General features: G+C 37.1%; 1 protein-coding gene across 1 annotated transcript in view; it reads right to left on the bottom strand.

Annotated features, from left to right (window-relative positions):
- Positions 1 to 13,572, bottom strand: part of LOC119651268 (tubulin alpha-1A chain) — a 64,673-nt gene that overhangs the window by 14,286 nt on the left and 36,815 nt on the right. The window contains exons 2-3 of the mRNA XM_038054772.1: positions 2,333 to 2,434; positions 2,047 to 2,167 (exon numbers count right to left, since the gene is read on the bottom strand). Of these exons, the coding sequence (XP_037910700.1) occupies positions 2,047 to 2,167; positions 2,333 to 2,434 (223 nt within the window). The remainder of the gene's footprint in view (positions 1 to 2,046; positions 2,168 to 2,332; positions 2,435 to 13,572) is intronic.

Here is a 13,572-nt window from a genome sequence, read left to right as displayed (position 1 = left end):
AAATTGGATTCCAAGTAATGGGGGTGAGAAAAGGGGTCTTAATCAACCCCAGAGGAAAGAAAGAACGAACTGAATAAACGACCATTAGAACATGATTCGATGGATCGATTCGGAAGCTAGGAGGCGAGGAATATAATAATATATGAGGAAAATTGAACAGAGTATTTTCTGGTTCAGGAAAAAAAAAGGTTTTAGACAAATCGACGGCATAATTGACATGTACCGCGAATTAAGACATTTGGTGACAAAGCTGGTAAAGTCGAATTGGTTGGAGGCAAGAAGCCAACCTATAACTTTTTTTCAATAGGGGACAGGATTCATTTAGGAAAACCGAACAAACGGATAATCTGAAACATGATGCTTTTATATGACATCTAGGACATCTTCCGAATATTTTCTCAAAGTTAATAATAATCCATTTTGGAAGTGCACGGGGGACTAAGTTCGTCCTAGAAGTATAAAACTTTGCAGTGAGATAGGTCATATATTACCTCACAATGAAGAAGGACTTAAATAGTTCCCAAAGAGCAGCATACATATTCAAATTAAAAATTTTAGTCTAAAACGGCAAAATCAGGCAATTCTTTTCGCTTAAAAGATTGACTAACAAACATACTCTAGACCGCTTTCTTTATTATTTGAATGCAAGGTTCTTTTTAAGGTTTTGTGTAAAACAAAACCTTATTAAAATCGGTTTACTGTCTATCTGTCTGTCCGTCATACGCATTTTTCTCGGAGACTGTTACAGCGATTGACACCAAATTTGGTGGAAAGGTGAAAACTGTGAACGCTCTCGCATACAGTGAGTTACATCCTTTTACGTCGAATTTAAGGGGAGGTCCCCATTAATGCAAAAGGGGGATGTACATTTTTTTTACCAAATATTGTCACGTGGGGTATCAAATGAAAGGTCTCGATTAGTACTTTCCAAAGCCGGTCTTAGTTTTGACATTTGTTGGAAAGGACCGGAGCCATTCTCAGAAACTGCCCAACCGAAAAAATCAAGAGGCTGCCACTATATGGTGGCTAGGCTCCAAAATACCTTTCATACCGATATCTCCTCAAATAAAGTTAATAATAGCATATTACTATAATTTTCAGTAATTGGCTGCAAAACCCCCCTGAAGTTCATCCCAGTACCACGAAATTTTGCAGCAATGTAGACTATAATATAGAGCTTGAACCTACCAAATATCACTAACAAAGATACAATAGGTCAAAATTGTCACTCTTTGGAAATTCACCCGAAAGTGAATATTCTCACATAATATATGCGTATATTACGTGTTACATACTAATGGGGCAAATTCACACTCCACGGAAATAAACAAAATCTTTCATACCTCAAGTGTCCAGCTTCCGGTTTCCCGACTTGTTTGGATTTCCAAACAAAATAGCACATTCCAATAATCGGAGAATTACTGAGGTAATGTGCTCCGTTTCATTTCTGTGATTTCTCATAGGTATGAGCAGAACACACAAAATTAAACAACAGTATAGGAAAAAGACATAACTCTCAAAGCAACCGGGTATCTAAAAATATTTGCAAAACTAGTGGCAGCAGAATAACTGATAAATGGCTTTTATTAATTATGTAAATCTTCTAATTCCTCCTGATGATTCCAGCTTGAACCAGTAATACTTTTTTCATAATTTCCGCTTTGACAAAAGCACTTCATTTCAGGTGTACAGATTATATATTTGGAAAAAAATCTCATTAAACAAATTATTAATTAAAACTGAGAACATTGTCCGAACTCGAATTTCTAGAATAAACACAAAAAAATACAAAGATATCAATCGAACAAGAAACGTAAGAAATTATGTAAGAATTAATTTGTTCCAGGTGGTGGTCGCTTTTCGCGTGAAACTTGCCATTATTTTCCATCATTTCTTGTTAGTCCAAATCAGTTTTTTCAATAATTTATAGCCATGACCAGGTAGAGATGTTGGAGACATTATTAAGATGTATGAAGTAGACAAACTCATATGCATATTTTTGGTGATTACTTAAGACTAGATTAAAGTCAATTTCTGACCACTTACCTACTACAGTTGGTTCCAAATCGACGAACACTGCACGTGGAACATGCTTTCCTGAACCAGTTTCGCTGAAGAATGTATTGAAAGAATCATCTCCACCTCCAATTGTCTTGTCTGATGGCATCTGTACAAGGGAGTGAAGCGAGTGAAAAGAAAAATTAAATCAATTAGCTCATAAATGTTCGGATGTGCATTTGTAGCTTTTACTCTACTAGCGGTAATAGCGTAATAATAAAGTGAGTGCTAAAAATAACGGAAAGTTGAAAAGGTAATTCAGAAAATTATATACCTGTCCATCGGGTTGAATTCCATGTTCAAGGCAATAAAGTTCCCAGCAAGCGTTACCAATTTGAACACCAGCTTGTCCAATGTGTACTGAAATGCATTCCCTCTGTAATTATAAATAAAAGAAAAAAGATTTTAGTTTCGTGTTGCATTTTAAACAAAGATTGAAATGGATTTCTAGATTGTGTGAAAGCATATTTATCTTGACTCCATATAATCATGTTAATTGAAAATTTAAGTTGGATATGTTGCGTGGAAGATAGTCTTCTATTCAGACACGTTGAATTCAGTTGGCGTGCTCCTAATAAATGCACCTAATTTTCGAAAGCAAAATATGAGCGGGTTGTTCACGGGTAAAAAAAATGAGGGAAATTCAAAATTGATGGGGCTCCGATTTTGGTTACTCATAGGAGAAGGACATTTGTGCAAACAATTCAGTTATCGTATAAAAAAAGAGTTCTCCGAAGATAAATCCCAATAGATTTATCGGAATACTTATACCCTCCTTAACATCATTGCCTTTTCTTGCTCCTTAACTTATTTAGAGTTCTCAGGGAAACGCCAAAATGATACTCAACTGACCTTAAAGAATAGAGGAATTAAGTTAAAAATAAAATTTGTGGAGTGCTTAAGTTCAGGTCTAGTATTAAAAACAATATTTTTTCCCAATATGGAATTCACGTTTCCAGAAGGTATTGCGACTACCAGAAAAAATGTTCCACAGTGTTAAGTAGAAGGTGCTATTATAAGTGTTTTTAATCTTTTATTCAGTTTATAGCGATTCCGTTCTGTTCCAGGAAACACAGCGATTTTTAAATTAATCTGCACAGATGTTAGACATCGCATCAGCAATGTTTATAGAGACTATTCAATTGTAGAAGTTGGTTTATGTTTATTTATTGAGAAATTGCACAGGGCTAGGAGAAGAATTAAAACAAATAAACTTATAAAACTGGAGCTCATCAACTTTTATATCAAGTGGCAAGGGATCTCTCTAGGAGCAGCAATCCGTATGGATGAAGTTGATTCAGCCCGAAGAGGCTACAAGAGCAATATCTATGGTCGAAAAAGAAGACCAGGCAGCCCCTGCCTGAGATGAAGCGGAAGCGTAAGCTAGAACGTTAGCCAGCTTTTAGGGATATCGAATTGCTGGACTTCGGCGAAAAATCGGGATGCCTGGAGCTCCTTATTAAAGCAGGCCTAGATCAGATACCGGTTGTTGCGCCGCTGATGATGATGACATCTCATACATAAGCTGTGACCTCAGCAGATTCCTTCTCGTTCATCTTCATTCGAAAAGATGTTTTTAAGGTGGCACATCATTTTTAAAGTTCAATACCAAATATTTGAAGCAAAACCAATTTCTAGGGACAGCTATGTGAATAATATCCACTAATAAACGTGGCAGTAGCCACGGATAAACAGAGGAAGGGTTAGTTAGACTATGAATCTATCCAGTTGAAACTTGGGCGATACTCTCATAGACTCATCTAAGGGTGTGAGTAGGAAATTCAGCCCGTCCTACAAGTAAAAGTTACAGCGTAGGTTGGTAGAATGTTGAATTTTCAGTTGTCATTAAGTTATGAATAAAAAAGCGCATAATCCCTCAGATGACATTCATCGCGTTTAACACCGTATCTGAAAAAAGTAAGTTCAAGTGTTTCTTTGTCAATAAGATATTTTTTAGTGCGCTTTCTTTTCTATCTGAATCTTTCTTATAAGGATTATAAAAGAGTGTCAACCTGATCTTAAGCCTCATTTACAGTCGAAACACCTATGCGATGTTGGGAAGTTGATTTCAGGGATTATGATTTAAACAGTACAAAGTTAAATTAGGTAAAATATTTCTCCTTTTCAACATAGTCGCCCATCTATTTCAATGCAGGTGATGAAGCGGCGGATCGATTTTTGATGCCTTCGTCCTCATCTCAATCTCCTCCTGCACTACTTCGTTCGCTGGAAACCTTTTTCCAATCATGTACCAATGATGGTGATCTGAAGGGTCAAGATTGGGAATTGTGTTCAAAACGTTCCACACAAACGAGTTCAAGAATTGTCGTTTGGCAGATGAACTCGCTTTGTCAACATGACCTTAAAAGGTCATGTTTTCAATCCCTCGTTTTAGTTTTTTGGTGTCGACGATCTCCCCTGAGATGACGAAAAGATGTGACGCATCTATTGAAATGGTTTGGTTTCAGGCGTGCAGTGGGCAAACGCTATAAACAGTTTTAACCTCATTAAAGATCTCAACTGGAGTTTTTCCATTCACAACGAAATAGCGGATGGCGGCGCAGATTTCGCACTTGATGGTAAATTGATTGACATTTTTCGCAAGAGAAGATTTAGGATCTTCTCTTAGTTAATGGTTTTCAATAAACTAACCTCGAATTGGTCTCATTTCTAAGTAGAGGAGTCAGACTACATAGCTGTATTGCAAAAATGTCAAAAAACCATTCCCTACGGCGATATGAGCGCCCGTACACTTACTTTCTGGGCGTGCCTTCTAGTAATGTAGAGACCCCACACCAGCAGAATTATTTGTCTACGGGAACAAATCACTTACTGGACAATTTTTTCACATTTTTATCATTAATTCTTTATCATTGAGCTTTGCTATTAATAAAGTTTGGTAGTAACATTTTTGCTAGATTTCAAAAACTTTTTATAATGAGATTCGCCCGAGCGGTCGATGCTAGTTGTCGCCCTGGACTAACTCATTATTTTTTACTTTTGGAATTCACGAAATAGATCTGCTTTTTCTCGCCAGTCACAATGTGTATAGCACGGATGGATATTTGCTTCAAACTTCGACATTTTTGGCTCACAATAAAGCTTGAATGCATTCACCTTTATAAATTATGTTAATGTAGTTTTAAGACTTGTTGACAGTCGAATAAAATCGGAAATATAAAAGCCGATGCCTCTCATACGATTATCCTTTTTCCCACCTCCTGTTTTAATAACTACTTCACCCCTAGACCTCCCTGGTCCTAAATAAGTTTGGAGCTACCGACACCACATTGTACTGTAACGTATTGACACATATTCCGGAGAATATGACCTTAATCCCAAAAATACGAAGCAAGAGAATTTGCAAAATCAACCACTGACTCCTTCATCGCAGTGGATGCGTTACAAAGAAGCTGATATCTCACTTAGCATATTCAAAGACATTCTTGAGTGAGTGCGAGCATGTCTTTCGTGCCAACGGAGCTAGGTTGGATCTCCAGACTGACAAATCGACCTTCCAAACAGAGATTCAGCCACGTTCATATTGATATTTTTGGACCGTTTACACAGTCTAAGGATTTCTCATATGTTTCAATGATGTTTGATAGATTTCCGAGATGGCCTCAGGCGGTTCCTATCGAAGTGGTAACAGCCGTTCACATTGCCAATTTTCGCATATGAATTGGATTGCATAATTCTGGATACCCAAAACAGGCCAAAGATTTCAGTTCGAGTTGTAGAAAGATCCGAACAATGGATTGACGAGCGATGACATTGATCACTAAAAGCCGAGAATGGGTCAACCAACATCTTACCGATGGTTTTACTTGACCTCGCACAAACGTGAAGGAAGATATTGCTGCAACAACTAAAGAACTAATATACGGAATGTCACGTCAAATTCTGTGATATTTTTTCCGAAATTATTTGTTCAGAACTTTTGGGAAGAGCGTTCGGGCAACTCGTCATGGCACGAAGAAGTATAAGACCCTTTCTACGTGTTCCCATGTATTCGTTAGTGTCGATTTAGATAAGAAACTATTACAATACCTATACGAAGATCAGTACAAAGTTTTAGAACGAATTTCTAATGTGTTCAAACTAGAAATTCAAGACAACCCAGCAAAGATCAGTGCGAACCGACTGAACCAAGGAACAATCTGGGTGATTACAAAGAATCGGGATGGTTAGCAGAAAGGTGTCATGGCTGGACAGGACCAACACGACCACATTTCTCCCGGTCTCACTACAATAACTTGATTAATTCTTATATTGCTTCATTCGAGAGAGTACTCAAGGCTAAACCAAATGGTCTACGCGTCAGTTCCTTGCAGATTCAAAACTGCAATCTTTCTTATGCAGTAGTGTTGCCTAATGATGAAGAGCGGTAACAGTCTTGAGAGCAGTGATGCCGCTTCCCGAACAAATTCCTAACATTTGCCACGTACAGCAACAATCGTCACAATAGAGTGAAATGAATATGACGTGCTCGCGTAACCGAAGACCTGGGATTGAAAGCTTACAAAGGATATATTGGGTATCTCCTTACTTTGCAATTGAAGCGTCTCAGAGTGGAAAGGTCAAAAAGCTACTGGGCTCGTACGAAAAAGAGTTTATTTAAAAAAGTTGTTATCATTGTTAACATTCCTTGGATCAGAAGAAACTTACCTCCAGCCATTTACATATCGGAGGTTCCTATCAGAAAGGCTACGACGGAAGCTTCTTCAAGTATATGTATGGTCGCAAAAGGTAACTGAATAGTGAAGAGTGTAGGTACTTTCTGATGAATAAATGTTGCAATGAGAATTCTCATTAAGCAAAAAGGAACATCAGAATGCTAATGCAATAATCTGTTATCAATTTAGGGTATTCAGTTCTATCCGACAACTCAAAAAATCCGAAGTGTGAAAGTACAATTGATGACTGATATCTCAAAATCGCAGAACCAAAATTTCTCCAGGAAAATGTATCGTAGGAACAAGCAGTATCTCAACTAGAATCGAACTACTTCTAACTTCATGAAGCAGCAGAAAAAAAGAATAATGGCCAGACTTGTTATCTATACTAATCAAAACAATTAGATGCTGAAATTATTATATTAATAATTTTTCCCAAAAATAAGTATATTTTACGATTGGCTGTGAATAGCCAAAATGAGAAAATTTTCCACCGAATAAATTACAATTTCTATCCCTGTAAACAACTGAGATCATAATTTTGACCTTAGATTGCATCAAATTCCGGATGATAACTTGGCATTTAAAAAACATGATCCAATTTAGTCCCTACTGTCATCATGAAAATTAGATCAAGTTTTCGATGAGTCCATAACTCCCTACATGCGTCGATAGATGAATTTTTAACGTGGTAACATCACATCGAAGAACAATATCACAATTACTACAGATTCCTTTAGCGCCGGAGAATTAGAATAGCGGGCTTTGATCACATAAGGATTCGCTGATCATCCCTAACAAAGCACATTTGGATGTACGCCAAGCTTTTAAGACATCCGAAAATTCTGTTCCATAAGCATTATTGAAGTGATAAAGAACGGTAGAATGATCCTAACTGCAGTTCCCGTTTGAAAACCCCTGGCCAAACATCATGTGGCTCTGATACGTGCATATCATATAGCTTCCAGACCTTTCTTCGAGAATGGCATAATCAATGAAAAAGAAGAGTGATCATCAATCAAACGGCCACCCTTCCTTACAATAATCTTTATTAACGGATCAGTTATTGATCAGACTGAAGGATGCAAACTCCGAATGTGAAATCCTGGCATTTCAGAAAAATTAGTCATATTCCAGGCGGAAATATGTCCTATTTTATTGGCAGTATACATTCGACAGTTGATTAATGTTATCGGCAATAAATAACGAAAATTACATTACCATATCAAGCCATTTGACGTGGATCTCCCACCAAATGTTGCTTGAAGTCGGTCGACTAGGTGAAACGTTCATGATGTATGTGCCAGATCACTTGAACTTTGATGGTAATGAATAAGTTGGCACATTGGATCTCGCTCTACACTGGTGGGGCCCACTTTTGACGATAATCCATTCACTATTAAGTTTACTCTGCAAGGATTCACGTAGCCGGATTTTAACAGGTCATTGTTCCCTGCAAATCGAAGTACTGGCCTCAGTTACCTACAGTCATTTGAAGAAAAGAACTAAGCGGCCTTGCATTTTAGATGCAGTCACCTGGCTTATTCGGACTTCAAACGTAGATACCACAGAAAAGTCATCAAGGAAGATTATTCTAAATTCCACATATCATACCGGATCATAAACTTTATTTTTAGAAAACGAAATCCTAGTGATCATAAAATCGTAAGGAAGTTGAAAAAAGTGAAAAATTCTACAGTTTACTGAAAGGCATTAAAAACGATGCTATTCTTCTACGAGCCACAACCCTTATTTAATTGTTTTAAATTATAACAAAAAAACACAACGAACCATCGCCTAAATGCACATTAGCAATACATGAAATTATTGCATCACCACGGAAACCACAATATGTTCCTGCGAAAACCATTTAGAGTTCCAAGTGTTGTTCGATGGTACTAAAGTATTTACCAAGTTTTCCAATGGAATCGCATGATGTCCCATGGTGTTTGCATTATATTCCTTTTGCATACGTCCAAACAAACAGTTGTTGATATCAAGAATGCATTACGGCCATCTATTCTCAGAATTCGCTACATTATTTTGCGTGATAGTACGCATAATATACCATAACAATTTAAAACTTATTGCGGTATTGCATGTTCTTTGCTAGTTTCATTACACCCTAGATGTCTATGCATGTGCAGAATTGTGTGTTGTATCATTTGTTCTGGTTGAAATTGCAATCGCGCTTCAAAACAATAATTGACATGTCTACATATGGCGAGGATTTCCTAAGAAGTTTGTCTAAGTGAAAATTGAACAGTCATTTATGGCCGCAGGCGATCTCGTTTCAATTGTGCAATTTATTGTTGACTATATAAGCGATTAAATTGTTTGATAATCTTGGCAAGTATGATTGAACGAGACTGCAGATTCCTAGCTTGAGGTTATCGATAAAAACCGACAGGATGATTGAAATTTCCAGTTCTTTGAAGCAGAGAGACCAGTTTTTTCAACAGGATAGAGTATTCGAAGGAAGCATTTTGCCTGAGGGACTACAACTAGTTCTTCTAATCTACCCCAGCTTCAAGTTTAATAATTTTAATAATTTAATAATTCAGAAGTTAATTTTGTATTCAGGCAACTGTTTAGAAAGGGCTGGAAGATTCTAGATATGACTGAACTTCTGAACCACCTTGCGTGTTTGCTATAACACTTAGATCAGGCTAAAATTAGATCAATTGAGTATCCATTTCTGATTGCAACAAGGGGAAAAACTCTCGGTAAATTATGCTATTGAATTGCTTCTCGTTATGCACATGTAATGCGATACTAAAGTGAAACATATGTTAAGCCGATTAGTAGAGGTGAACACCATACCTAGAAGTGGGACGTGCAGATGAAGTGATCGAGAGGAAATAACCAATTTGTATAAAGTGCTTTCTGTGTTTGCTGTTTCTGCAATCATCATTTCCAAGTTTATTTAGATGAAAGTTGTCTGATATTGTATCGATCTATTTATGCCGGGCATAATTATTATGCATTGGCATGGGAGAGATTGCATATTAAATATTTTATGGACTTCCATACGATTTTGCTATATAAATCGGGGAAATTGAGCTGATGGATATTCGAATGAATGGTTGATGCGGAATATAATATACTGAGGTCCATTACCAAATTGCAATGCATTCAAATAGAAAATAATAAAGTCCGGCTAAACGAAACTTCTACAAAAACAGAATGAACAACAATCATAAACACACGCAGCCTTGTCTAAAAGAATACGTCATATGAATTATACTCTTTCGAACCCCTACAGTCTGGATGATCCATGGAGAAAAAAATGCCCTTCAGGATCTTATCTTTTTCAGCTGACTGGCTGCTTATCAAAGGGTAGAAAAGACAAAAGGAAAACATGAAATTTCAAACAGAATCATCAATGCGCAATGAAGCAGGAAGCTCATGGAAGCAATCATCGATGTCTGGGAGGCAATCTCCATGCAAATCTATACCTTGACAAATAACGCCCTAACCCTGAACCACAGCATAAGACATATCATTAAAAAACAGCGCAGACCAACCACTTAGTGAACACTCAAAGAGTTTCCTCAAAGGTAGTTAACACAGGAAAAATTGCGCTTCCAGATTAATAGCCAAGGGCATTGTTGTGCAGATATCGATATGAGTGCAAGTCATACGATAAATTTAAAGGATGACGAGGGATGAACACAAAGAATTAACACTTTAATTTTGTTAAGAAACACACAATTGTGAACTTTTCTGTAACGTGAAGCTTATTTCATTTTGTACTTCCAAGATGAACTTAAAGAGATTGAAGACACCATCTCCATTGGGAATTCAATAAATTCAATTCTCTACAAGAGCTCATCTGTTTTCAATATGTCCTCACATAAAGTTACGTTTTCCAAGCTATGGTGAAATGAGTCACACGCGGCACACATGACACTTAATGGAATTTGTTACCAGTCTCGTAAAATAGTGTCATATTTTTTGATTTTGTTTTATCCTTCAAAATTCTCCATGAAGCAAAATCCATCAGATTAAGATCAGGAGAATACAGACGCCAAATTGTTGGTGAAATTAAGTCAGTGAACATTCTCTTATGCGTTGTGAGCTATACCCCACAGTGCCTTCAAGACTCTATTCGAAAAACGGCAGCGTTTACTTTGTATCCCTCAGCCAACAAATGTTCTTTTCCGACACATTTGGTCATTCAGATATGCTAAATTGGGTGCGGAATTCTTATCGATTTTACCATTTAAGTGGCGCTTTGTCGATGATTCCGCTGCAATGCTTATTTCGTCCTTTTGAGGTGCTCTAACCCACAAAGAATCTAACTTTTCTTTTGCATTCGACTGAACCAATCGCCTCGTAATACGTCACGGCATGATAAACGAAATCCCTACTGTAACCAGAAAATTTAAACACCTTAAAATTTGGAATCGACTTTTTCCACTTTGCGAAAACATAACCACACGTTCCGTTCTATCACCCATAATGGGTCGATATGCCCGTGGATTTTAAAAATAAACAACGGTTATACCTCAAATAAATGCTTGTATCAACTGTTAAAAATTTAACACGATTGTACAATGCGTTTCAAAATGACTATCTGAAGTTAATGCCATTTTAGGTGGTATAATGTGTGCTATCATTAAATTTTATTTGAGCAAATATCAGGAGAGTTTGGATATTTTGATGCAAAGACATCAAATAAGGGCAACATAAGGATCCTTTTTAACTGTTGGTAATCTCCGATAATAGACCCATGCTTTAAGTGTGCGGTTTTCTACTACTTGACTCCCCTATCCCCCGCAAGCCAGCCAAGTTTAACTTTCATAAGGCAAACTTCAAAGGTCTAAACTCAGCCTCAGCAACAATCAACTGGGCACCTTCTACACAATTTTAACAGTTGCCTTCCCTATCACGTCCCCTCCTATCCTAAGTTCCTGCGTTTTAACCATGTCTAATTCACCACTGAAGCTCACAAAAACTTCTTGTTTTCTGAAACCTATGGTGACTTGGTTTTTTTCACAACTTTGCGTACCTAGATCGAATCTTTAATACCTAAGTCCATAAAGAAATATGTGGCCAGTCATGAAGAATCGCTGGAGCGCGGAAACCTTAAACTTTTCTGACTCCACATTCGCAACTCCCGCAGTTTCGCCCAGCTATTTCCTCCGTTCATTAAATACTATGGCTCCTCTGTTAACTCCTCCAACTACCTTTTGATTTATTTTGCCGCTACTTTTCCTCAGTCTATGTTCGCTCTCCTAGATTCTCTTCTCTCCCACGGTTACGACGGTCTCCCAAACCTAACAAAAAAGAGCAACCGGTTTGAAAAGAGTATGCTGAGTAATGAAAGCAAAGACTAAATCCCTGTAGTAGCAAATGAGAAAATTTTAAATATCGCACGCGACTAGCTGCAAATAAGACTCCAGGACTGTATGAAGTCCCGAATAAGACTCTAAAGGTGGTAGACGCGCCAAGGCAACGCAAAATATCTCTGTCCAAATTTTTAAGGGATACCTGAAAGAAGTATTTTCCGTACAATGGAAGCTATAGAAGCTGATTTTTCGCGGTATAGAAGCTACAGAAGCTGATTCTCGGCTCGAGGTCAAATAAATCCATGAAGGACCCTTCATCGCATAGAATCATATGCTTACTAAATATCATTCGCAAATTATTCGAGCAAGGCACCATCCTGGAATGGAAGAACCCATGACAACGTAAACTAGCAGCTCCAGTCCTGGCTAGATAAAAAACCATTATTTTCCTTGCACCGGCAGAATTAATTGTATACCATTTTCGAAATTTCATTTCAGGTCATAATAGATTTCGTCTACGGTAATATCACGTTAGCGAGAAAAATTGGATTTTCTCTAATGCAAATTGCAACCGATTCACTTTTTAAGGTTTTGTGTGAAACAAAACCTTATTAGAATCGAGTAGATGTCTGTCTGTCACACATCGATTTATTCGGAAAAGGCTAAACCAATTGTCACGAAATTTGGTGAGAACGTGTCGTCTGTGAATCCCTTTACATGTAACATGTGGCGCAATTTTATATTGAGCTTAAGGGGGGCTCCCTATACATGCGAAAGGAGCTGCAACATTTCTTTTACGGAATATAGCTAGACCCCATATTTGATATCGCGTAAAACGTAGAGGAGTGAGGGCTCAAAATATGACTAAACAAAAAGTATAACAAGTCGTGTTCTCAGAACCTATCCAACCGAAAAATCTAAAAAAAAATAACATAATAATAATATAATTAATCGAAATCTAGCCCTCAAAATACATGCCGTTCCGATATCTCCAGAAATAAAGTAAATAATATATAATCACCATATTTTAGACACTTAGCCGCAAATCCCCCTTAAGTTCATGCTAGAAGCACAAGTTTAGCAGTAATATAAGAATAACATAGGACGTAACTCTTGTTTGAAGGAAATCCAACTATTATTAACAAAGTTACAGAAGGTGAAACTTTTACAGTTTATCTTAATTTCGTGCAATCTAAAACGTGTATGACGTCAACACAACATCAATTCGTCAACATCATAACGATAGTGTTTATATGTACATAGATGCTAATGGAGCTGCTGCCTAATTCAGATAGATATATTTGTAGACTAAACCAGCGGTATTCAATATACGTAATATATATGGTCATATGTATGCTTTTGTGCACGAAGTAAATCAGAAATATGTGTACGATCAATTTATATATGTGTATGTATAAGTACAGTATTCGGTAATAGGGAATGTTTTTTAGGGTGAACATAATATTTATGTCTGTAATATGCACGTATGGCTTGTAGTTTGAAAAAATATGAAGGATTTTTACCCACTTACGAATACGAGAATG

Source organism: Hermetia illucens, chromosome 1, assembly GCF_905115235.1.
Source record: "Hermetia illucens chromosome 1, iHerIll2.2.curated.20191125, whole genome shotgun sequence".
Taxonomy (NCBI): domain Eukaryota; kingdom Metazoa; phylum Arthropoda; class Insecta; order Diptera; family Stratiomyidae; genus Hermetia; species Hermetia illucens.
This window is presented reverse-complemented; position numbering and strand designations above follow the sequence as displayed.